This window comes from Corella eumyota, chromosome 2 (assembly GCF_963082875.1).
Source record: "Corella eumyota chromosome 2, kaCorEumy4.1, whole genome shotgun sequence".
Lineage (NCBI taxonomy): Eukaryota > Metazoa > Chordata > Ascidiacea > Phlebobranchia > Corellidae > Corella > Corella eumyota.
In genome coordinates this window covers 18,996,007-19,021,808 of record NC_137491.1, presented here as the reverse complement: position 1 = coordinate 19,021,808, position 25,802 = coordinate 18,996,007, and the positions used below count along the sequence as shown (strand labels likewise).

The following is a 25,802-nucleotide window of genomic DNA, read 5'->3' as shown; positions in this document are numbered from 1 at the left end:
TTTGTGCATTAATTAAAGTTTAATTTTATTGTAAATTTCTTGTTTAATACTGTAAATTCATTTTCATAAAAAACGTAACACTGAATCCCTTTTTTTGGGGGAAATTTAAACTTAGAGTATTCACAAAATAAGGGATTAAAGTGTAACAAAAAATTACCTTTTCTGATCAGGAAACAGTGGAAAAGTTGTTAAAACTTGTTATGTTTTGTCCAAAACGACACTTGCTGTTGCATAAAATTTTATATTTTTTAAATTATAAAACACATTTTAAATTCGAATGCCCTTTTGTTAATATTTGCTTAGGTTGTTCCAAAATACACTACAACTATGTTTAAATGTAAGTGGTTTACAAATAACAGCATTATTAATGTTAAATTTTTGACCTACTTAATGTAATTTACCGGTATTATTGGAGACAGTTTACAGTTGTTGTTTATCCTTGGCGTAAGCTTTTGTTGTGATATGACGACGTAACGCTCCGACGTTGTTTTAAGATAAAGTTACTTCGCTTTGATAAAGATTGTCATAAACAAAATCATAGTTATTTTACCTTATTTATGGGCTTTCTAAAAATAATTAAAGCTTTAACTAAACCAAGCTTTGCAAATATTCTTGTTAAAGCTTTGCAAATATTCTTGTTTCACATTTTAAATGTTTTGTTACTAAGAGCCTATTAAAACTATAATATAAAATACCAATGTACTAATATAAAAAAATACATATACATAAAATACCATTTGCTATTATACTTAACTAGTTTAAAAATAATACCACGTGTTTCTAAAATTAAGTGCACTTTACTCTAGATCGTTTTTTTACGAATGAATACGTATTTTGTCATCAGGCAAATTAATTTCTTTTTTTTTAATTTTCACAGTTGTTGATTATCAACAATTTCATAAGCATCGAACATGTATTAAATACAACGGGCAAAAATTTTATTGACAATTTTCGCCCACCCCTTGCGAATTGTATTTAAACTGGCGCCTATGATTAATTATACGAAACTATTTATTAGGTATTCGGTTTATTTGCTGCTTATGCCATTCGTTAACGTTCAATTTTCCCTTATATAAAAATATATATATACCAAAAAACACAAATTTTTTAAACGTATTAGATATTCTCAATGAAACTACACTCAACTATAATAAAGTTATGGTATATATCTAAAAGCAGAAGAAAAACATATATTACAAATGACACTATAAAATTAACAATAATTAAAACATTTATCAATGATAATGACATTAAAATGTAAATATCTAAGTTTTTAGTACAACAAATGTTAACGCTTATGTTATTTATCAAATATTTTTATTCTTTGTTAGAAAATTGTTTTATTTGCGCAGGGCCACATAAAAATATATTTTAACCAGGATTGAGTTAAGTCACAATATAGTTTTTGGTTAAGTATAAGAGCTTCAGTCATAGTGCTAAGATGAATATTAGTTGCATTGGTTTAGGTATAATGGAGGACATCATTTCAGTTGAATAAAAATTATGAAAGTGGGAAAAAAATGATATACTTAAGTCAAGTTGGATTGCTGAATAAATTGCTGGAAAATATTAAAAAAAAAAAATTTAAATAGTTAGTTAGCTTAAAAACGTTGCTTTGAATTATAAAAACATTTAATTTAATAAAAAATTAAATTTACAAATAAACTAATTATAAACTAATAAAATTTAAATTTTTATTTAAAATTAATGTTTTGAAGTAAGTTACTGTTTTTCAGTTATAAACATTTAAATAGAAAATTCATATGTAAAAAAACTATTTTAATTATTTAAAAATGAAAAATTAAATTTAAAAAGTGTCGTCACTAGAATTTATTTCCGACAAAATTTCTTCTGATATTTCCTCAGTTGAAATTTTTTCCGAAATTTCATTCGTTTCAATCCTCCCAGAAACTTTGCGTTCTTGAGTTGAAATTTTGTCACTTTTCTGCGACTTTAAATCATTTTTGAGTGAACTCTCTTGATTTTGGACAGAAATTGGTTGACTTTTTGTTGATTTTGGATCACTTTTTGAAGAGTTTTGATCATTTTTTCCCAATTTATTTCGACTTTTTGTTGATTTTGAGCTTTTGCTTGAAGTTCCATTACTTTTTGTGGAATCTAAATTCTCATTTTCTACCAATTTGTTGGTTCCACCTTCAATCACGATTGCAGAACTTATTGGTAAGCTTTCTTCACTTAATTCTCTTTTTACTTTTCCCTCTCTTCTTTTGCCTTCTTTTAAATTCTTTCTTTTTTCTTCTTTTTTGTTAACATTTGTGCCTGGTGTTTTGTTGGTTACCAAATTGGTTTTATATTCATCATCATCTGGTTTATTACTAGTTGAAAATGGCAACGAAAAAGCGCCATTAGTAAGACCAGCTTCTGCAACTAGCGAACCAAGTCCAAGGTCACCCAAAGTGTTTAAAAACTCGTGAAATTTAGAAAAGGATTTTTCAATACTGTCCAATAAATAGTCATCTTCGATTTGTGACTTTATCTTCACGTTTGTGTAACTTTCTTTTAGTTCATTTCGGAGTTTCGAGTTTTCCATCTCCAACGTCATAATAGCTGCGTTCATTTTTTTCTCATTCTCTGTCGCTGCCGCTAACCGCCTTTTGAAATCCAATAAAGCAATTTCAAGTTGTTTAACATATGAACTTTCATTGACTTTTGATTTAGAGGTAAATGACCCTAAGTTTTCATCAGCATTGACCTTTGGTTCAGGGGTCGCTGATTTGGGGTTAATTATGATGACATCATCGCTGCTTTCGTTACCAGAAATGTCAACTTTGTGTTGGGAAGCCCTGACTGCAGTTCGCCAGGGAACTCCTGCAGGATGGGGATTTCCCTCTTGTGATTTTTTACTTGAAACTTTACTCAAGTTCAAGTTTTTCGGTCTTTTTGTTCGGTATGGGTCCTTCGGTCTTTCCTCCTTAATCCAGGGAAACTCATACTCATCGGACTCTTTGACATTGAATAAAACACGACCTAATAACTTCCTCAATGTGGCGCCATCGATCATGGGGTTGCGACGAATGTCAAGCACACAAATTGTGTGGTTGTGTTCGATTGCTGAAAACAAGTAATTTGCACCTTCAGTGGTTAACCCACAATGTTGAACATCCAGGGCCTTTACCCACAAATCGTCTCGTAGTGCATCAGCAAATGTAACAGCGCCCTCATCGCTTATCATTGGGTTAGAATTAAGGGTGATACGCCGTATTCCCGACATACAATCTAAGTTAGGTGTACGGTGTCGCAAACCATCTGCCCATGCTTCGGAATGTCGCTTCATCGATTGGTGTTTGATTAATTTTGAGATGTTTTCGGCACCTTTTGAGGTGATATTACAACCTGACAAGCTTAAATGTGTAATGGTTAAATGGTTTCTGATCACTTGACATAAAGTGTAAACACCGGAATCAGTTATTTGACAATAATCAAACAAAATATGAGTTAGACTTTTGTTTTTTGAAAGTCCCTCTGCTATTATTTTTATATCCTTTTCTCTTAACGGCACACCCTGCAAATCTACACATTTGATTGCTTTAGATATTGACAAACATGCTGATAATGATTTCGCTATAAACAAAGTAATTTGTTTGTTCCTTACTGCAGGCACTCTTCGTCGAAAATAATGTTGTTTTTTTCCGTTATTTGCCTGAGGTTGAAAATAACTCCTAAAGGCAACGTACCTTAGATTTTTGTTAAGTTTAAGTGTGTTCAAAATAGGAGGCCAATCGATGAGTCGTAACCTGTCGCCATTAATATCCAGTATTCCATTTTGTAAATGAGCTTTTACATTTGCAAGTGGAGCTGTAGATTGCAAAGCGCATAAATTGTCGTAGCAACCAGCAAAATCATGAGCACCTTTCTGTCTTAATGCAACGCTAGCAGGAATCATTTTCATTCTAAACTACTGGTAATTACGAATTTACAATTTTCTTTTAACTTTAAACTGTTAAAATTTTTTGAATTTGGTTTGTTTTGATACAACGTTCGTCACCTGCAACCAAGCGCGGCTTTAAAGTTTATCCTCAAAATTCCAGCGAAAAGACTTTTACTAAAAAAGCTTGTTTAGTATTTTGAACATATTTCAAATATAAAGAACTATTCTTAGGAACTCAAAACATAACATTTTTTATATTAAACGTTATTACAACAAAAAACATCAACAATATCAATTTAGACTATTTTTGTAAGTGCCTAATAGCCTGTTGTTTCTAGTTTTTGACTATAAAAAACTCTATGTTTTTGACTATAAAAAACTATATGTTTCTAGTTTTTGACTATTCCAAAGTCAGTAAGTTATTTTACAAAGCCAACGATATTATATTCCAATTCCTTAAACAATATCTAAAATGAAGTCCGTTTTCAGGCAATTAATGTTTAAATAAGGACTGGTTGAGGGTATTCGTCATATAAGCAAATATTTCTAGCCTACTTAGGTTCACATACACTTTTAATTACAACAAAATTTTGTAAAATTTCGCAAAAGATATGTTTATTGAGATGAGAGAAAACACAAATACGCTCACGATATGTTGTAGGCATAAACAATCGTGTAGAATGAAAAATAATATTGAACTTTGAACCAAAAATTACATAATTTCAAAACACTACAGTGGAAAACTTAAATGTTTTCTTAAATTTTGGTTGTTTTGAAATTAAAATTAGCGTCGACGCGCGGGTTTTGTATCGCTTTTGGCAATGTTAACAAACAGAAATACACGAAAAAACAGCGTAAGAAAATATAGGGCAGAATTTTAGAACACAAAAAAGGAAATATATTTTATCACCTAACAGAATATTGCATTATATTTAGGTCTTAAATTACAGATTTTTTGTAAATTTTTAGATTCGCTTTCGCAACAGCGCGATGTTTTTTAAACAGCTCTAAAGTATGTAAATGTACTAGGCGTATTCATGTTGCATTTTTAGTTAGAAATTAGGATATATAAATAGGTAAGCACTTGGTAAATTGAGATATAAGTTCACTAGAATTCAAAAATAGAATTAAGTTTATATAAAAAAAGTTGCATTTTTATCCAAAATCCAACTTTTTTAATTCTTTTTTAATATTTTATGAATTTTAATATTTTTGTCACCACTTCTCCAAATTCATATAAGTTCACATTTTTGTTGAAAATTTCAGTTCTGAATTTTTTTAAAAAATTCAATTTTCAGTGACTTTTTAAATCCGGTTTAAACCGGTTTAAATCCAGTTTTAACTCAATCGTTCCCGTCACTTGATCGTGATACAAGTTGCACAAAATGATTATGTGTTAACTTTCTCAGTTCTTGTAAGGCATAATCCTCTGGCAAATTAATGTTAAAAGGAACGGGGTTTATAGTAACATGGGATTTATGGCTTGGGTCAAAATTGGGGGTGTCATGAAGTTGCTGATATAATTCTGAGATTGTCTGGTGAAGGTTAAGAAACTGTTTGGAAATTTCTAAAAATAAATTAACAAAATTTAAATAAAATTAAGATCGATATTGTTTTAATATATTAATGAAACATTTAAATAAATTTAAGATTTATAAAATTTCATAACATTTAGGATCACATTTGTGTTAATTTTGCTAACATTTTTACGTAGTGTTAAAAATTTCTTAAAATACATTTGAATTATTTTTGTGTTAAAATACTAAAAAAATATTTTTTTTTATAAAATTTTGGGCCAAAAAAAAACTATTAATTAATTTTTATTTTAAGTAAAAATTTTACATACCAGCTCTTGCTAGTTGATCTTTTTCGTTATAACACTTTAAATTAGAAACCCTCTTGCATAAAGATACAACGTTAATCTGAACTTCTTCTAAAATTTTTTCCATTTCTCTGGACGAAATTTCATTCTGAAAAAAAGAAAAAAAACTTAAATTTAAAAAAGAATTATTTAAAATTAAAATATTTGAGAAAGTTAAATTTTGTAAATTTATATTTTTTTAATTCCAGTAAATACTAAAAATTTAATAAATTTGGCTAAAAAAGGATAAAATTTAACTAAAACTTACTTGTTTTAAATACCGGACTTTTTTTATAGCATCGACGAAATCGAGAAACAATTTTCCTCCCAATAGCCAATCAGGGACAAGCTTTGTCCTTTCTGGTTGATCGATCATGTGTAACAAATCGCATAAATCATCTAATCTGTCATGGATCAGTGCATCTAAAAAGTAAAAATTTAAATTAATAAATTAACCAGCAGCAAGGAGTTTTAATTACTTGGCGTCACTACATGAGTTCTTGGGTTCCATTCCCACTTATCTTATGCTGTAGCGCCTTTGAGTAAGGCACTATAGACTTTAAAAACTTCTGCTGAGCCAGTACTTAATTAAAATTTAATTATTAGGCAATTAAAATTTATAATATCCCAAACTGTCAAAGGCAACTTGAGACTGGGTCGGGGTAACTGATGTTACTCTATGTTTAGGTCGCGCATTCGACTTTCCCACATCGAGGATAAAGATATATATAGTTATAAATTTTTTTTTTATTTAAATTAAATTTTAAAAAGTTGAAACTATAGTAAATACCTGAAGCTACTTTTCTCATTATAACATCATGACCAGCCCTCCAACAGTTTGCTAGTAAGAGATGTTGGGCATATAACTTATACTGAGATTTATATCTTGCATTTAAGGCTTTACTTTCGTGAATCCAAACTTCAGGAACTCCCAACTCATTTGTTACAAATATTTCCCGATCCTGAAATATTAAAAAAAAAATAAATTTAAAAATATTATTTTACATTGCCGATCTATTTATAATGAACTTTATGGATGGTATATGTATATATGTATCCTCCAATTTATAGACCTATAAAATAAAAAAAAAAAAAAAAGACTGTTAAAGACTGGTCACAATCTTAAAGAATTATGTCATATTTTATTAAAATTCTACTGACATTTGGTAGTTCATAAGAAATTACCGAAAAATTTTTTTAAATTGTGTAAATTTTGAATGTAAATCAGAAATTAAATGCTACCTCCTGATTGGTTGAGCCAGCGATCACATGACGTCCAAGAACTGATCTAACCAAGGATTCCCTTTCCCTAAAATTTTATTAAAAAAAATTAATAATTTTTTCGTTAAATCAATATATAAAATAAATTTTAAATAAAAAATTTTCTACTATCTTGTATAGGCTATCTAACCAAGGATCCATTTTGCCAGAAATTAATAAAAATTATTAAAAAAAATAAAAAAATTCAAAAATATTGAATCTCAAATACAATACCTGTTATCTTGTATATGCATAAGTACAAATACCGCCTGATGCCACAAGCCACTAGCCTCTAACTGTGCCGCATATGACCGGTGAAGTGCCACACAAGTTTGTGGCATGACATGGTGCCGGTAGCCACATGAGTACATGGCACGCCAGACGTGCCACGAAGTGCTGTGGTCAAGGGGGGAAGAATTATTTGTTGCAGTGCATAAAGTGGTGTCCAAACGATGGGACCTAAAAAAAGATTTTTTTTGTAAAATTTCGGGTCAAAATTATAAATAAAAATAGAAATTTAAAACTAAAAGTGGTATTAGCATACATTTACTGGCAGCATAGTGCAGTGGTCCAAACATTTGGCTTCACAACATAAGGTTATGGGTTCGATACCCAATGATCTCATTCTGTAGCGCCCTTGAGAAAAGCGCTATAAACCATTGCTTATCAAACCATTCATTAGCAGCGTAATTATCGGGCCATTCTAATTTATAATATCCAAAACTGTCAAAGTTAACTTGTGACTGGGTCAGGGTAACAGATGTTTCTCTAAGTTTAGGTCGTGAAGTTGACCTTTCCACATCAAGGATAAATAATTAATAAAAAAAATTGTTGGAAAAAATAAAAAAGTCTGATTAACAAAATCTCTAAAATTCAAAAATTTTATGTTTTTACCTTTTTAAATAAAGTTGTAGTAGGTGGTAGCAGATATCTCTTTTCTTACTACTCTCAGGTTCATTGCTGTTAAGTGAATTTCTTTTATTTTCAATATAAGTAGGTACAGGTGCACAGCTATATATTCCATATTCACTCTTGCCCTAAATTAAAATATTTTTGTTAATTTTTTTTAAATAGCAAAAATTTAAAAACTTTTTTTTTTTGAATTTAAAAACTTTTTTTTTTGAATTTTTTAAACAACCGTTAAAATTCTAAATTGCTATTTTTTTAAATTCTAAATTGCTACATTTAACAAACATCATCAATTTTTTTTAATAGTGAACCTGAGCACTAATAAAAACATAATTTAAAAAAATACAACAGTCAGCATATAAAAAAACATTAAAAAAATATGCTCAAAATCAAAAATTTGTTTTAAAATTTAGGTTAGATTTTAAAATTTACCTTCCATGCAGTTTTAAATAACTGAATTCCATCAGTAATTGGTGCTACCGGTTCAGCGATAAATTTAAGATGGACTAATAAACTTCGCTTCCAGTCTATATTCTCACATGTGTTTATACTACCTTTACTCGATAACCACATCTAAAAAAATAAAAAAATTTTAGAAAATATTTCAAAATTTTTTCGAATAAATTTCTAAAAAATTTTTTTTTAATAATTTCACATAAAATATGCTCACAGGTTTTCCAGCAAGAATTGAATAAATTTTCAAAGTGGAATCAGAAATAAATTGGTCAGCCTGACTGTTACTCCAAGTTATAAGTTGTTTGGATAAAGCAACTCTGTTTGTCAAACTTGCACAAGATTGAGATATAAGTAAAGCTAATCTTCCGTTACCTTTAAATAAAATATTAAAATAAGTTGATAATATTAGATACAATTTTTGGAAATTACTTTTCTTTAAGATTTGGGATCTTGTGTTCGATTCCCATTGCAGTTAAGTAGTGTCCTTAAGGCCTTAAGCAAGACACTTATTGTTACTTATATAAGAACAAAACACAATTGGCAAGTGTTTTTATTTAAGATTCGGATCTTGGGTTCGATTCCCATTGCAAGTAAGTACTGTTCTTAAGTTATTGATACCTATATAAGAGCAAAACACAATAGGCAAGTGTTTTTATTTAAGATTTGGATCTTGAGTTCGATTCCCATTGCAAGTAAGTACTTACTGTTTTTAAGTTATTGATACCTATTTAAGCCCAAATCACAATTAAAATTTGATTTAACATTCAACACCTATAAATCAACATCACGTTAAAGTGGTTAGGCTACTGAAGTAATTTAGAAGTAATAAAAAATATTTAAAATAGTATAATGTCATAAAATAATTCATTTTACACTAACAAGCCAAATCATACAAATAATAAAAAAATATTTTTTATATAAGGAACCAAACACAAAAAAATAAATTAAACAAAAAAATCCACAAACCTGATTTAATGCAGTTTTCAACCGCTCTCTCAATTCTTCCCTCATATAAACAATCAAGAACTTTCCTCATGACATCATCAATACCATGACGATCGCTTGCCAACCACTCTCTCACCCCTAACACACTGTCACCACTGATGGCTGTAGAGAGCCACAAAATAAGAGCTTTCTTGCGAGCCATTTGATGGGGGTAAAGAACAGGGTCCTCGAGAGTAATTTCGGTGAAATCGTCGAGAGTAAATCGACCCCATAATGCATTGCATAAACTGAACACTAGGTGTTGAACAAGAGCTTGCTCTAAAAAAATTATTTTAAGTTTAAAAAAAAATTAAAATTTCAAAAAATATATAAAATTAATTTTTTTGTCTTACCATTAGCAGAATTACAAGCAACGGAGTTTTCCCAGTTATTCCAAGTAATCCTTGCATATTCTGCCAGAATATCAGTGTTCTCATTTGGAGTTAAAACCGGCAGAATACTTTTTCTGCTCGATTTACCCCTCGTGCTGTTCATCATACTGGCATCGAGCATGCTCATTGGCTCATTTACATCCATTGTGGTGTCATTAGTACAGTCTATGACATCACTGTGTAACAATGCAGCTTCTAGAAGTAAAGTTTCAACAGATTGAGGAGCGGAATTGATGGATAAAGGGTTTTGGGTTTGTTTTGAATTTGAAGTTTTTATCGAACGTATGCTGACAGAGAAATTCTGGTCTTCAGATCTGTAAAAAAGTATTTTTATTAGTTAATATTAAAAAAAGTTTGGCTAGAACATTCAAAGTGTATAAAATATATAAATGCGTTTTTTTTTACTTAATTTATGATAATTTAAAAAAATTGGATCCTTTGGGCTTTACTTTGCAGTTTTCGAAAAAAACTAGGACTGTAAAGTACAAGAGAGAATTAGTTAGGACTGTAAAGTACAAGAGAGAATTAGTTAGGACTGTAAAGTACAAGAGAGAATTAGTTAGGACTGTGAAGTACGAAGAAGAATTAACTAGGACCATAAAGTACATGAGAAAATTAGCAAGGATTGTAATAATATATTGTCCGACAACCATGAAATAAAAGCCATCGAAAAAATTTTAACAAACACCCATAAATTTATACTAGCAGTAATTTTAGTTGAAAGTAAAATTTATTTATACATTTTTTATTTAAAAAAAAAAGAATTTATTTATTTTTAAATTTTCTAAAATTTTTCGCTTACTGATGGTTAAAAGTAGAAGGAGAAAATAAACCGAATTGTTCGGAATGATTAAGTTGAATATTGGATTTGGTTTTAATACTTCCAGTATGTACAAACGACCAATTCGGTCCCCAACCAACTCTAAAAGATCGACCCATAAACAAACTAGCATCACATGCCATTCTAAAAAAAAATGAATTTTGTAAAAATGTTATAAAAAATAATTGAAAATATAAATACAGTTGGCCCATTTTAGAAATTTAAAATTGAAGAAAAAATGTTTTAAAATAAAATTTATTCGTATCTAAAATAGAAAAAATGTGTAAATAAAAAAAAATATGTTATGTTGCCTACAATTAAATAACAATGCATTAAATAACTAACTATGTCTTATCAAATTTTAAAAACTTTTTATTCACCTTTCTTTATGTAACTGTAACCTTGGAATAACAGGGTTAATTTTTCTTCTAACAGAAGATAGAGTGGGGGCTCTTAACTTTTGTCTGATGTTAAGTTGAGGGGATTTTATTTGGTTTAAACTAAGTTCAAGGGAAGGAGATGGCTGCATATTTTTTGATCTAAAAATTAGAAAACTTTACTTTAAAGGTGTAAGTAAGAGTATATATAACTTTAACATGGTGTTTTTTGACATTTCGTTTACAGAAATAGTTGTTATTATATTTTGATTTTAGAAAAAAAATAGGAAAGTTTATACATAATAAAAAATTGTTTTGGTTGTAAATTATATTTTATTTTTAGAAAAAAAAAAACTTTTAAAAGCAATTCAAAACCAAAAAAGAAAAAGGTAATAATTTACACAAAAAATATATCGAAATATTAATTTCCATTGAAATGCAAACTTACTTTAAAAATGCTGGAGTTTGAGGTTGTGAAATATCCAAACTGGAAACTGTTTTTAATCTTTTATGTTCAACTATTTTCTTCAGTTTTCTAAAAAGGTCAAAACGAAAAAAAATTAAAAATAATTATAAGACCTTTACAACTTTAAGTATATATATAGAATGTACAATAACTGTAAGCAAAAAAAAAATTTTTTTGCCATTTTTTTCGAATTGTTGTAATAAAGAAAAAAGTTTTAATTTACGTGATGTCCGGTGTACTGGGAGTGTTTGTCCTCGATTTATTAACAAAATCGCTCAACCTTGAAGCAACGTCAGACTGAGGTGGAAGCAAGGCAGGTGAAGTCCCAAAATTTCTCCTAAAAAATTTTAAAAAGGTAGAATTACAAAAAAAATATTAAAATCCTTTATAGCAGTGGTTTTCAACCTTTTTTATACAGCGACCCACTTCGCAACCCAATACAATCAAACGACCTCCTTTTAAAATTTTAGCTAAATTTATGTAATGGTGTTAATTCACAACGCGAAATAAAAATGACTAAAAAAATTAAATGATATCACTCTGCTAAACAAAGACTCGTGTATTAAATTTAAACACATTGACAGCAACATTAGTGAATGTTTTTTATTGTACATCGAAAGCCTTCTCGACCCATAGAAAAAAGGCTCGTGACCCCCACAGGGGTTGCGACCCCCAAGTTGAAAACCTCCGTTTTAGAGTATACCATTGCAAACAAAATTTTATAAAATTTTTCTAACAATTAAAATAAAAAAATAAGTTTAACTAGAGGTAACTATTATTTACCCTAACATTGGTGATGTAAAAACATTGTCGGAAACTTCTTTTAGATTTTCGTTTTCTTCCTCATCAACAAAAAATGATTGTTTCATTGACTAAAAATAATTTAAAAACAAAATTAATGATTTGTTAAAAATCTCTAAATGGATTGAACCAGTACTAGTAATACCATTTAAATAGTATTGTAAGTTAATATATAAAGCTACCAAATATGTGATAGTAGTTCATTTTTTTAACATAACAAAATATCAAAAATTTTTTTTAAATAATTTTTTTGATAAATTTAAAAACTTTTTTACCTGAACTCTTTGTGTGTTAACTCCCATAGCAAAAGCCATTCTGTGAGAAGATGGTAACAACTGTTGACCATTTGTATGGTGTACATGGTCATCTGGTCTTTTAGCTGGTTCATGGTCAAACTCCATGACATTAGAATGGTTCTTATCTGGTGTTTTTGTAGTGAAAACATCATCCCCTTCACCACCAAGACCAACAACCATTTTAACTGGTGATTTTTCAACAACTGGTCCATCATTTACGATTGGTGTAGACCATAGAGGAGTGGTCTTTACTGGTGGTTTTTGGGTTGGTAATTTTTGTGGTTGTTTGTTGTTTTGTAAAGGTTCGAGTGGTTTTTTGGTTGGTATTTTAACCAATTTATCTGGTTCCTCGTCATCACTATCTAGCAGACCATATTTTGAAAAATGGTTCACCTAAATAATGGTAAAAAATAAATGATAAATTAAATATTTTTCATTTTTTATCGATTTTAAAATTTAGAAAATAGAATTTTTTTTTCTAAACCTGAAAAACCCATGATCCAGTATCCGGTCGATACTCCAAAAATTTTGCCCCCATTTTCGTTGTGGTTCTTTCCAATTTATCCCCCCACCCCATTTGGGCTAATCTGTCGGGGTCAGTGAGAGGGGTGTGGGTGGTTTTATCAGTGGGCCACACGCTGTCTAAAGTCACCTCTGCTCGTCTGCAAAAAAAATTATAATTTGTATTCAAATTTTTCAAATTTACAATTCTTTAAATTTTCTTTCGTTAAAGGCTGTAAGATATATATTATTTTTAGTGCATTTTTTTTCGTATCTTCTTAAGTAATAAATTTTTATATTTATAGTGGGCAGAGGTGTGCTGTTTTGAGCCTTATGTAAACGCCAAGCTTAAGGGCGAATAATGTGGCATTGGTGTGCCTCGAACCCAAAACCTGATAGCTTGTAGTCTGCCAACAAGACACTACCGGGTAGTGATTTGAATTATAAAAAAAAAGAAAAATTTACCTGTTTAATCCTTCTCCTAATGGAGGTTTATTATTATCATCTGGATACACTGTGATTTCTTTTCTTCGAATTTGGACAATTGAGTCGAGATCGATATTTGTTAAATCAACCTCCCCATCAAAATAAACCGAACCATAACCTAAAAATTTAAATTTGAAAATTATTTTCAGATAAAATCCCTTTTTATTAATTATAAAAAAAACTAAATACAACGGAAAAAAATTACAAACAGACTTCTACAAATATGAAAGTTCGAATAAAAATGTTCAAAATTTGTAAGTACAAAAAAAATTAGTTGTTTTAAGGTATATGTTTTTACAAATATATAACAAATAATAAGTAAAAAAAAAAATTTAAATTAAATTGTAAAAATTATAAATTAAAATTTGAAAATTTGTTTTAGACAAAATCCATTTTTTAGTTGAAAAAATATTTAAAAAAAAGAAAAAAAGTATTCTAAAAATTAAAAACAAAATTATTTTTCTTGTGTATAGGCAATACTATTACAATATAAAACTGGCACCAATTTTTAGATTAAAACCAATTTAAAATTAACCAGATAACTTTAACCTACAACCATTTTAACCCACCAGTTCTTCCAATGGTAAAATTGTGAACTTTACAGCAACCATTTTGATCCACCATTTTAACCAACTCTCTCATACTAGGGATGGTAAAATAACCAGCTCTGGTTAATATTATACCAGCTGGATGTGGAACATTATTGGTCTAAAATTTTTAAAAAATTATGTTTTTTATTAACCACCTCCTATAAACTTAAGATGGTAAAATAACCAGGTCTGGTTAATAATAAACCAGCTTGTAGATTAACTGGTGTAAAATTTTTTTAAAAATTACACTCACAACAACTTCTGCGTCTTCTTCCGCTCTCAGATCTTCCTCCAAGGATTTTAACCTCTCCTTGGTTGCCGTGGGAGATGTGGTTGCCACGGGAGACAGACGGGAAGCAGAGGTTCGAACGTTGAGAGCAACCATGGTATCATCTAAGTCTCGGTTTTGGGAAAGACCCTGAGTTGGGATTTGTTGTTGCTCTAAAGGTTGTTGCCCATTTTCAACCTTAAAAAAATATTATTTTAATCTTTTTTATTAAAAAACTTGATTGTTAAATTTGTATTGTTTTTAAATCTATAGATTGAATAACACCTAATATAAAAAGGGTTTTATTTATTTAAATTTATTAATTTAAAAGACTATATAGGTTACCTATATTATTTTAACCCAACTGAACAATAAAAAATATTTTTTTAACCGAAAAAAAAACTTACAGTTTGTTGTATTTGAATGTTTCTGGCTTGAACTGGTGTGTCCACAATTGGTCCTTTACCAGGTGGTGGTTGGTAAACTTTCATAGGGTGAGTGTTACTATAATTTTGGGAAAAAAATTTAAGTTATTAAATTGAAAATACTTATATAAGAAATTTTAAAAGTAAAATCAATTTAATGACAAATTGAAAAAAAAGGTCCTAAAAATCTGAAAAATGTTTGCAAAATGTACAGAATATAAGTATGGTTTTGCGATCATTTTTTAATAAACCAACAATATTTAAAACAATGTTTAATTTCTATTTTTTGTTAATAAAAGTCGAATTATAGTGGCTGTTTACGTACTATACAAGTTTGTGCAAATATACAAACTCCATAAAAATAAAAATTTCCACTGACCTGTCATTATGATCCTTGTCGTTAAAGGTTTGAAACTCGTTGGAGTTTGAGGGAATCGAACCTCGAGTCGATGAAGAAGAGGTAGAAGACCCACGGGGAGTCCCCGGGTAACTTTCACTGTTAGGGGTCACCTTGATCATTAACCTTTTCACACTTGACCTATTGATTATAAATTTCTTTAACTTCTTTATAATTTTTGTATTGTTTAAATTAGGGAAATTTCAAGTCTGCATTTAAAAAAAAATGTTTAATAAATAAAGCTAAGAAAACATGTACTATTTTGGCCCCACCAACCCCCATTCTAGACCAACTTACCCATATCCTAGCCCAACTTACCCAAATTCCAGACCCACTTACCCATATTCTAGCCCCCCTTACATATATTCTAACCCCACTTACCCATATTCTAGCCCTTCTAACCCATTCTTGCCCCATTTACCCATTTTTTCCCAAAAACATTTAAACGCCGAGTAGAAGCACTATTAGTTTAATTCCCTTTCTTCCTTAAAATGTCGATTTAAAAAAAACTTCTTTAAAAATTTAATTTAAACATTTTTACCTCCCAACAAAACTCCTGTTGCTAATCGCAGCTTCTTCCTCTTGCTCCAAACCTGCAAACAACTGATGTGGTTTTCCTCCGGAAGATCCAAGAGATCCTCCACCTCTTGCTTTTAACTTGATCTTGGCAGTTGGACCGGAGTTGATGCGGTAAAGTGGGGATTGAATGGCAGCTTTTTGAGCACTTGGGTTGGTGGGTTTTAAAGCCTACATTTTTTTTTTAAATTTACCAAATTTTTAAATCATCAATTAATTAAATAATTAATAAAATCTTCAATTTTTTTGACTTTTTTATTTAAATTTTTTTTTTATTGTTAGTTGATCATTTTTAAGTCTTTATATTTTTAACAAAAATAACAAAAAATATTCTACCTCTTTTCTCTTCTCTGGATCAGTTAAAGAATTTTTAAACAAAGGTGAATTGCCGAAAGGAGCCGACATCAAAGCCTAAAAATAATTAAATAAATTTAATCAACTTTAAAACATAAAAAAAAAATAAAGTAAAAAAAATGTTATTGTTATTTTTAGTAAAATTTAAAGTGCTATATCGGAGAGTTTTGCAATTTTGTAAGTGATGTATACAGCAGGTTAGTATGGTTGACACTGAATCATAAAATGGCTTTAGAACCTATAAAAAATATCTGTGGTACTTACAATTTAATTTTCAAAAAATACTGGAAATATTGAACACCAAAAACCAGGTTACCATATTTTTTTGTGTGACGTAGAAAATACTAGTTAGCGTAGTGAGTGTATACAAGCTAGTACTTTTATCAAGTTTTTAGTCAAAAAAAATTGCCAAAATAGGACTTTAAAGAAATATTTAAAAATTGTGAATAAATTAACCTGTAACATATGAGCTGATTGTTGATTACTTGCTGATGGCAAAGCAAGACCCTGAGTTGCACCCTGAGCTGTATTTTGAGTCCCAAACAACCCACCCTGCCCCGAAGTAGCACCAAAACTGCCCAAAGTTGACCCACCTAATGTGTTGGTAGAAGAAGAGAATGAAAAGGCTGATGATGTACCTAAAATTTTTTTTTTTTTTTTTATTTAAAAATATATAAACCACTTGTGTTGCTACCAAATTGCTGTTATGCTGTAGCGCCCTTGGCTAAGGTGCTATAAATAAAATGAAGTCCTGCTAAGCCAACACTTAATCAGCAGCTTAATTAACAGGCAATCATAATCAATTATATTCAAAACTGACAAGGGCAACTTAAGACTGGGTCAGGGTAACAAATGTTATTCTATGTTTAATCATAAAGTCGACCTTCCCACATTGAGAAAAATAAATATATAAAAAAAAAAAAAAAATTTTACCCAAAGTGTTAGATGCTCCAGTTCCAAATCCACCGAATAAACTTTTATTTTGAGTTGCAGTGTTCCCAAATAAACTTGAACCAGTGTTGCTCGTTGCTGTTGCTCCGAATCCGACGGATTTGTTCCCAAACAAGGATCCACCTCCAAGAGCATCTGAAGAAAAAAGAAGATTATATTATTACAAAACGATTGTTAGAATATTGATAATGAAACGAAACTTGTGATCAGTAAATTTACCTCTAAATATTTTCAAAACAAAAAAAAAGTCGAATTTATATTTATTTTAAATTTGTGTTTAATTATAAATCCACCAATATAAAAAATATTTTATAGCCTTTCACATTTACTAACAACATTAAATAATTAGGGTTTATAAAGGTTAACCACAATATCACAAATAATTAACCACTAATTAATAAATAAAACTGGCAAAACAAAACCATTTTTTTGACACAATTCTTACTTGTGTTTGTGGCTCCAAATCCAGTCCCACCGCTTCCAAATAACGGGGCTTTGGCCTGCGTACCCCCGAATAAATTACTCCCACCAAACCCACTGCTAGCTGTGGTAGTCGTTCCGAAACCTGTGGTCTTGTTTCCAAATAAATTCTAAAAAAAATATCGATTTTCAAATAATTTTGAAAAAAAATGAAAAATCTAATGATTTAAACAAAATAAATAATATATCTCAATAATATAGCCTATAAATAAATACATCTATATTTAAATGATCAAAAAACAAACTAATTTATTATTAATATATATTTAATAATTGCCAACAGCCAGAGCTTTATTTATTAATCAGTAATAAAGATTTGGTCACAAACACCAATATTGGATTTCAAAAGAAATGGACTCGGATTTTGTGCAAAAAAAGCTTAAGTAGACTGAGTAAACAGTTATTTGAGTTTAATTATTAACAACCGAGTGAATTTATTTGAGTGAAAAAAGTTTTAAATAGTTGGGTATTTTATTAAATGCGAAATTTTAACCATATCCTATTAAGATTTTTTTTACAAATCATATATAGTCATACCAAAATTGAATTTAAAAAAAGGGCTTTGATTCTAACATATTTTAAAGATTTAAAAATAAGAATAAAAAAACTCTAAAAAAATTAAAAAGTCAACCTTGAAAAAAAAAAAACAATTTACTTACTGAGCCCCCTGTTCCAAAACCGCCACTAGAGGCAGCAGTGTTGCCAAATAGTCCACCCGACGAAGTTTGAGTGTTGCCAAATACTGAACCAGCCTGAAAAATTTAAATTTTAGAATTACAAGAATATATATTTATACTTTCAAAAAAAAATGTGAAAAATTATTAACATAAAAAATTAAACTTTAAAAATAAATACTAACCGGTTTATTGGCTGTGCTGCCAAACAAAGAACCACCAGTCGATGATGGAGCACCAAACCCAAATACCGAAGCAGAGGTTGTGGCTGCACCAAACGCTGGCTTGGCAGTGGACCCAAATAAGCTACCACTGCTGCTCGATGTGTTGGTCCCGAAAAGACTGCCAGAAGCTGCATTGCCAAAAGCAGGCTAAAAAAAGATTTAAAAATTTTATTATTTCTAATGCCCTATGTCAATTTTAAAACAAATAAAAAATCTGACAAAAAGGACAAATTGTTGTAGTATTAGCCTACCTTAGATGCTCCAAATAATCCTCCACTTGCAGTAGATTTCTGGCCAAAACTAAAACCACCTGAACTAGCTATTGTTGCACTTGTTCCAAATGAGGAACCACCTGTACCTAAAAGTAATTAGTTTAAATAAATTGGATAATATTTCAAAAATTGTATGTATTTAATACTAATATCATAAATGTCTTATCTGTATAAATTTATCTTGAAAATTAATATGTATAAGTTTAATAACATGTTTTTTTTATAAAGCATACAATTATCTATTTTAAAAAATGTAATATAATTACAAAGATTAACAAAATACTTGAATTTTTAAATTAACATTATTATCAAATATAAAGTTTTAAAATATTTTTGTCTGATAACTAATACGAACCATTTGCTTTGTATGTAAAATTTAACAATACAAAAACCAATATTCTATAAAACCTTTATTTATTTTTAACAATAAATTTTATTACCTGGCCCTTTTCTATTTGCAACATAATCCTCTACTCTCAGTTCCTCAAAACTTTTTTGTTCGTATTCCTTCATAGCAGTTACACATTGATGTCTGGTTTGTATGTTACTTTGTACTCCACTTTTCATCATGTTATCTGACCCAACAAACGGTGTAAACTTGGTGTGCCCTGTCCCTGTCTGCTGTTGCTGTTGGCCGAATGCGCCTTTAAAAATTGTACACAGTTATTACAAAAAAAAAATTAATTTATTGAAACTTTAAAAAAATATTTTTTTATCAGCAGTTTAAAAGTAAAATAGTAGTCTCTACAAGCTAGAAAACCTGGTTTTATGCGGTCTAAATAAACTTTCGCAGAAATATATTTAGATATTTTTTTTGCTGCGACCTTTAGCACAAACGCATTCGAATAAACAATTTTAACTATCGAGGTTATATTAAATGGCCCCGATCGAACTATTTTTAAGCAAATACCTAATCAAAAATGTTACATAAACTAACCAAAACAATCGCAAACTTTTTTTTATAAATAGCGAAAAAAAACTTATTTTGGGTATAATTGTTCCTATATTAGGATGTTTTGTTTTGGGAAATACATATTTAAATGTTCGAAAAATATAAACACTTTTTTAATGAAAATGTCATTAGGAGTGATCGAAAAGGTAAAAAAAGTTCAAGTCGATTGAGATTTAAACATATATCTTCGCTCACAAGCTGGTGACATTTAAAACGAACAGTAGCGAAAAAGCGCAAGCGAATAAAATAATGTCAACCTATTTAGCTTATATTTAAGAACTCTAGTACGATGTCAGTTCGATATTAGTAGTTTTACCAAAATTTTTAGAATATTTACAAAAAAGTTTAATATTTTTACAAAATCTTGTTAAAAACACAGTTTGAAAAAAGAGCATTTTAAAAGTCTGAAAAAAATCAAAATGTTTAGAAAATTATTTAAAAAATTTGAAAAAAGCTAAAAAACTTACTTCCAGTGCTCCCAAATAACCCTCCACTCCCGCCACCAAAAGCAGAAGTTGAAGCTGAAGAAGTGTTACCAAAAAGTCCACTGGATGTCCTATTTTGTCCAAAAGAAGAAGACCCAAACCCAGTAGAAGTTGAAGTACCAAAAGCACTCTGCTGTGTGGCTGGTGTACCAAATAAACTACCAGCTGGTTTAGCTGCTGGTGTTCCGAATATACTACCACTACTGGTGTTACCAGCACCAAAACCAGAGAATCCTTTAACAAAAAAATGACGTTTAAAAAATAAAAGTAACAATTTAATAACATAAAAAACAGTACTAAAAAATACTAGAAAACAATTAGAAAAGTCACAAATCCTTAATAAAAAAATCTTTAAACTAATATTTTTTTAAGATTACCAGTATTTGAAGTTGAACCAAATGCACCTCCAGTTGAGGATGTATTCCCAAATAATCCACCTGTGTTTGTCGCTGTCTTGTTGCCAAATAAACCACCACTAGAGGCCCCTAAACAAGAAATTAAAATTCGAACAGAATTTCTTATTGCCAATATTGTCAAAAAATAAATTTTAATAAAAATATAACATCGAGTTAAATTAAACAGTAATTAAATTGCTTCAAATAAATATTACCAAACGTTGAGTTTCCAAATCCGCTTTTATTTTGGTTATACATGTTTTCGTTTTGGCGTGAACAACGAAATGATAACAAGATCTACAGTATTTGTTAATGTTGTAACCAATCCACAGTTATTTGTGGATGGCTTTATTTTACTACAGAAAAACCCTACAATTTAATTCAATCAATATTCTGTAATAAAAATGTTGATTGAAAAATAAATTAATAGCCAAGTAATTAATAACAATATAGATATGCCGAAAACAATTTAAATTAATAAATAGTTAAAAAAATAAATATAAAACCTATTTTTAAGATCTGTTAATTGATTACTTTTGTTGATTATTTTCTTTTTTGAAAAATATGGCATTGTCAGATGGTTTATTTAAAGACTAAATTATGTAAAAATTTTGTAGCTAAATTAAGAATTACATTAAACATTTAAATTGTAAGTTATATGTCTGTACATAAATAATCTAGCTATCTATTCTGCTATAGTATTTTTTAAGTTTTATTTGAATCTTTATTTTGCTGGCTTATTATTTAAATAATGTTATCCATATTTTAGCCAGAACTTAGATAATTAATACAATTTCAACTTTAGATTTTGATTATCAGATAAGAGTTTTAAACCTTTTTTTACACATGCAGACATGGCAAATACAAAATACTTAAGAAAAAAACGATCTAAGATACCAAAAAAACGCTTTCTAAAAAATTAATAAGCTTTTCACACGGTACAAAACCAAATCCTATTACAAATAAGATTACTAAAGCCGGAATAAATCTGTAATCGATCGTTTTACTCTATTTTATTCGTTTTTAGCAACACGAGTAAAACAACGTAAACCGCAAACCTAGCCTTGTTAAATTTCACAATATTTGAGCGCGTTTTGAAGAAATGCATAGAAATGTATTTATCCTCACACCGATTGGAACCGGTCGTGCCTTTTTTTAAACGATTTCTATGTAGTAAAATATTTGGATATTTAATAAATTATTTTTCCTGACTGTTTTACTGAAATCCATATTGTTTCAGTAAATTACTAACATAAAATTGGACATAAATGCATTTTTGCTATGTAAATAAACTTTATTGGTGATAAACAATACAGTAGTTTAATAAATCTTGCCAAAATTACTAAATTTACAACAAAACTTTTTTTAATACTTTTAATACAACTAAACAAAAGATCCTTTTTAAGTAATGGATAATTAAGACCCATCTAAACCATTTATCTATAATGTCAATTTAAAATTAAATCTATACATAAAGTTGTGTATTAATTTGTGTATATTTTTGACTACCCCAGTATTTATAATCCACTAAATAATAAAATATTCTGGTAATAAATAAATAAACAACAATAAAAATTCAGTTTAAAGTCTTTTTTCTTTGATCCAAAATATTTTTAATAAAGAATTCTCCTGCTTTGTAAGAAGACCGAACTAGTGGCCCACTGGCAGTGTACAAAAACCCTAATTCTTTTCCCACATCTTCCCAATGCTTAAACTTGGCAGGAGTTACATACTCTGCCACCTAAAAAAAAAACAATATAAACCCTTTAAAATATATTGCACTGTTTTTAAAATACTAACACTTTGTAATGTAAGGTTTACCTTCATATGTCGTTTTGTAGGTTGCATATATTGCCCTAATGTCACACAATCAACATTTGAATCTTTCAAATCTACAAAAATACAAAACTTTTAGCATACAGAAAATAATAAAATGCATAAAACAAGTTTAAAGTTGGTTCAAAATCTATTTATTAATCATACTAAGAACACTTGCTACACCACACATAAGGTCAGGGGTTCAATCCCCACTGATCTCATGCTGTAGCGTCCTTGAGTAAAGCGCTATAAACAGTACGAACTCCTGCTGAGCCAGCACTTTATCAGTAGTATAATCATCTGGCAAATATAATTTATAATATCTTAAACTGCCACAGGCAACTCGAGACTGGGTTGAGTAACTGTTGTTACTCTATGTTTAAGTCGAACATTCAACTTTCCCAAATCGAGGATAAATGTATATAGGCTATACAAAAAAAAATTAACTTCTACACAAGGAAAAATGATGCTTTACTGTAAATTACCTTTCATGGTTTGTAGAACTTGTTTATCAGTTTCACCAAATCCAAGCATTATTGAACTCTTGGTTAAAATATTTGGATTTGATAATTTAGCGTGATTTAAAACGTTTAAAGATTGGTCGTATTTGGCTCTAGGGTCTCTTACTAACCTACATGTAACATATTTCAAAGTTAAATTTAATTGTCCAGATTACAAATTGACCAGCAGCGTGGTGTAGTGGTCACTCACAACATTTAATTTTACTACATAAGGTCCCAATTTTTACTTTATAGTTATCCCTAATGTTATTAAAGGTAAGAACTTCTGCTTAGCCAACACTTAATCAGCAGCTTTATTATCAAGCAACTATAATCTATAATATCTCAAACTGCCAAAGACAATTGAATACTGGGTTGGGATAACTGATGTTACTCTATGTTCAAGTCATAAAAGTTGAGCCACATCAAAAAATAAATATATAAAACATGTTGATTAACTTTTTATAAATATTAATTCAACAAAAAATTTGTTGACATTTCCCAAATTTTAATAAATTTTAAAAATTAAAAAAGAATACTCCAGAAACTAGCCAATCAATTTTGTTTACAAGTTTATATAATTTTAAACACAATAAAAACAGATTTTTTACCATGTAAAATCTTTTACACATTCCACATTGTGAGCATAGACATCCAACCCAGAATTAGCCAACAATTCAACTGCATTCAAATCACCTCTAAAATCAGGGGTTAAGCACTCAACAAGTAGCTGGGGTGCATCGCGCTTTAAATTTCTGACGGTTTCGGCAAAGTGATTTGAGCCACCATCCGGAAGATCTAATAAATAATAAAAAAAACATAAACAAAAACATAAAAATTTTAATGTAATTTTTAATGGTAACTTTATGGCATTCACCATACTTTGCTTAACAAAACTCAAAAATAAATTAACAGAATTTATAAATAGACATAACTTTTTGGTCATGTTATATACACCAAATTAGCAAAATTTTTTTAACTTTAAAACAAGATAATAAAAGTTATTATATGACAAAAAATTAACTACATTAGTCAATAGTCCACTATACAATCGGTAGACCTATTTTAATCATCGAAATATGACGATAATATTTGCCGTGATAATTTACCCACATACCACAATCAGCAGTTTATTTTATTTTGTAGCCCTATAAAATGGACATATATATCGTCCCTTAAGCCCCATTATATAAAGATGTTGTTAACAAAATACTTACCATCTCTGTCTACTGAAGTAAGAACAACATAATCTAATCCCCAAGCCACAATTGCCTTGGCAGTATTAACTGGTTCATTTGGGTCTGGGGGTGGAGGAGCTTTCGCAGTTTTCACCGAACAAAATCGACAACCTCTCGTACAAGTATCTCCAAGTAGCTGAAAAAATAAATATTTTTAAAATGACTATATTAGGTAGTTCTTTTAAACTTACTAAAATATAGCTATATAATATTTTTTCTGTATTTATATAAATTTATTCTCGATGTGAGAAGGTTGAAAACGTGACCTAAACATAGAGTAACATCAGTTACTCCGACCCAGTCTTGAGTTGCCTTTGGTAGTTTGGAATATTATTGAATATAATTGCTCAACAGGAGTTTATACCGTTTATAGCACCTTACTTTCGATCGCTGCAGCATGAGAGCAGTGGGGATTGAACCCACGTCCTCATGGTGGTGTAGCAAGTGTTCTTACCATTACACCATACTGCCGATATATAAAACAACTTTCTAACGCAACACAAAAACAGTTCCTATAATTTAAAGCAATTTAGAAAAATTAAATAAACACATTTCAACAAATCTAATATTTTAAACACATTTTCTTGAAAAAAATATGGGTGCCTATTAAGTATACTGGATCGAACAGATCAGTGTGTTGGCCTATGCAATTTATTCGTTACCTGTTTGATATACATTAAATCTATTCCATTGTGTATATATATTATATATAGGTATTTAAAAAAAAATGCCAATATCACCTACCATAATTGTAGCTGTAGCAGTTTGATGTTCACCCCCTCCCCAACATTCAGCAATATTGGGACACCTTGCCTCCTCACATACAGTGTTTAAGTTTAATTCTTGTAAATTTGATTTTATTCTTTGGTAGTTTTTGCCAGAAGGAAAGCTAGTTGTTTTTAGCCAAGGGGGTAATCTAAGTCTTAACAAAGAATAGTAATACTTTATGTATTTGTAAATATTATTTGTATATATCTTTATCCTTGATGTGGGAAAGTCAAATGTGCAACTTAAACATAGAGTAACATTAGTTATTCCGACCCAGTCTCGAGTTGCCATTGGCAGTTTGAGATATTATATAGATTATAATTGCCCGATAATTATACTGTTGATTAAGTGCTGGCTCAGCAGGAGTTCATACCGTTTATAGTGCCTTACTCAAAGGCGCTACAGCATGAGATCAGTGGGGAATGAACCCACAACCTCATGTGTGGTGTAGCAAGTGTTCTTACCACTACACCACGCTGCCGGTTAAATGTTTAGCAATAACATATAAAAATGTAGATTTTACTATTTATTTTATGTTTTTATTACCTTTTTATTCCTTTTTGTTTGACCAAATCTCCAGAATAATTCGACCATTTATCATTACGTTCGATATTACCTTCCACAAAGTCGCCGAAATCAGGTCCATTTTCTAAAGCTATTTTACGTTCTGCTGATATTTTTTGACCAGATTTTGTGGAAATGTTATTAGGTGTAGATGAACTATGCCTCATACATTTAACTGTGTTATTATTAATTACGAAACCTTTTGAAATCGCCCTCATACTAAACGTATTAATAAACATTAACTGGTCTTGATTTACGAAGAATAAATTTACTTATAGAGTAACAAATTGCTCCCCACAATTTTGCTTTTTTCACATGCTATCTCTCAAACGCATTTTTTTGTTTTCTTGTTATACTAAATGTGAGAGAATGT

The 25,802-nt window shown here is 29.6% G+C and overlaps 3 protein-coding genes across 3 annotated transcripts; all 3 read right to left on the bottom strand.

Annotated features, from left to right (window-relative positions):
• Positions 1 to 1,717: 1,717 nt before the first annotated feature.
• Positions 1,718 to 3,928, bottom strand: LOC145742141 (centrosomal protein of 78 kDa-like). Its single transcript, XM_082559909.1, has one exon. It carries the CDS (start codon positions 3,908 to 3,910, stop codon positions 1,808 to 1,810), a length of 2,103 nt encoding a protein of 700 aa, XP_082416035.1. The 5' UTR covers positions 3,911 to 3,928; the 3' UTR covers positions 1,718 to 1,807.
• A 560-nt stretch (positions 3,929 to 4,488) lies between these two features.
• LOC145743817 (nuclear pore complex protein Nup98-Nup96-like) lies at positions 4,489 to 20,926 on the bottom strand. Its single transcript, XM_082561865.1, has 35 exons — positions 20,757 to 20,926; positions 20,524 to 20,631; positions 20,129 to 20,380; positions 19,150 to 19,353; positions 18,689 to 18,795; positions 18,399 to 18,584; positions 18,199 to 18,291; positions 17,505 to 17,649; positions 17,042 to 17,194; positions 16,565 to 16,746; positions 16,091 to 16,165; positions 15,720 to 15,925; positions 15,161 to 15,319; positions 14,764 to 14,860; positions 14,342 to 14,554; positions 14,068 to 14,206; positions 13,478 to 13,616; positions 12,996 to 13,173; positions 12,491 to 12,904; positions 12,198 to 12,286; positions 11,638 to 11,751; positions 11,397 to 11,483; positions 10,952 to 11,110; positions 10,554 to 10,715; positions 9,713 to 10,065; positions 9,342 to 9,638; positions 8,590 to 8,747; positions 8,352 to 8,492; positions 7,905 to 8,047; positions 7,245 to 7,469; positions 6,993 to 7,059; positions 6,541 to 6,712; positions 6,019 to 6,173; positions 5,736 to 5,859; positions 4,489 to 5,456 (listed from the first exon to the last, which is right to left on the bottom strand). The coding sequence occupies exons 1-35, from the start codon at positions 20,797 to 20,799 to the stop codon at positions 5,233 to 5,235; spliced, it is 5,763 nt and encodes a 1,920-aa protein (XP_082417991.1). The 5' UTR covers positions 20,800 to 20,926; the 3' UTR covers positions 4,489 to 5,232.
• A 919-nt stretch (positions 20,927 to 21,845) lies between these two features.
• LOC145741815 (lipoyl synthase, mitochondrial-like) lies at positions 21,846 to 25,676 on the bottom strand. Its single transcript, XM_082559476.1, has 7 exons — positions 25,412 to 25,676; positions 24,842 to 25,019; positions 24,077 to 24,233; positions 23,471 to 23,657; positions 22,845 to 22,990; positions 22,363 to 22,433; positions 21,846 to 22,282 (listed from the first exon to the last, which is right to left on the bottom strand). Exons 1-7 carry the CDS (start codon positions 25,666 to 25,668, stop codon positions 22,118 to 22,120), a joined length of 1,161 nt encoding a protein of 386 aa, XP_082415602.1. The 5' UTR covers positions 25,669 to 25,676; the 3' UTR covers positions 21,846 to 22,117.
• Between the last annotated feature and the right edge of the window lie 126 nt (positions 25,677 to 25,802).

What these genes read in the sequence shown, in the direction of transcription:
- LOC145742141 (XM_082559909.1), bottom strand. Translation starts at nt 3,910, where the DNA reads ATGAAAATGATTCCTGCTAGCGTTGCATTAAGACAGAAAGGTGCTCAT.
- LOC145741815 (XM_082559476.1), bottom strand. Translation starts at nt 25,668, where the DNA reads ATGTTTATTAATACGTTTAGTATGAGGGCGATTTCAAAAGGTTTCGTA. An exon ending in AGTTCTACAAACCATGAAAG is followed by an intron (nt 22,434 to 22,844) that starts GTAATTTACAGT and finishes GTATTTTTGTAG; the next exon opens with ATTTGAAAGATTCAAATGTT. An exon ending in CTACAAAACGACATATGAAG is followed by an intron (nt 22,283 to 22,362) that starts GTAAACCTTACA and finishes TTTTTTTTTTAG; the next exon opens with GTGGCAGAGTATGTAACTCC.
- LOC145743817 (XM_082561865.1), bottom strand. Translation starts at nt 20,799, where the DNA reads ATGTATAACCAAAATAAAAGCGGATTTGGAAACTCAACGTTTG. An exon ending in TTTTACCATTGGAAGAACTG is followed by an intron (nt 13,617 to 14,067) that starts GTGGGTTAAAAT and finishes TTAAATTTTTAG; the next exon opens with GTTATGGTTCGGTTTATTTT. An exon ending in CCCAGTACACCGGACATCAC is followed by an intron (nt 11,484 to 11,637) that starts GTAAATTAAAAC and finishes TGACCTTTTTAG; the next exon opens with AAAACTGAAGAAAATAGTTG.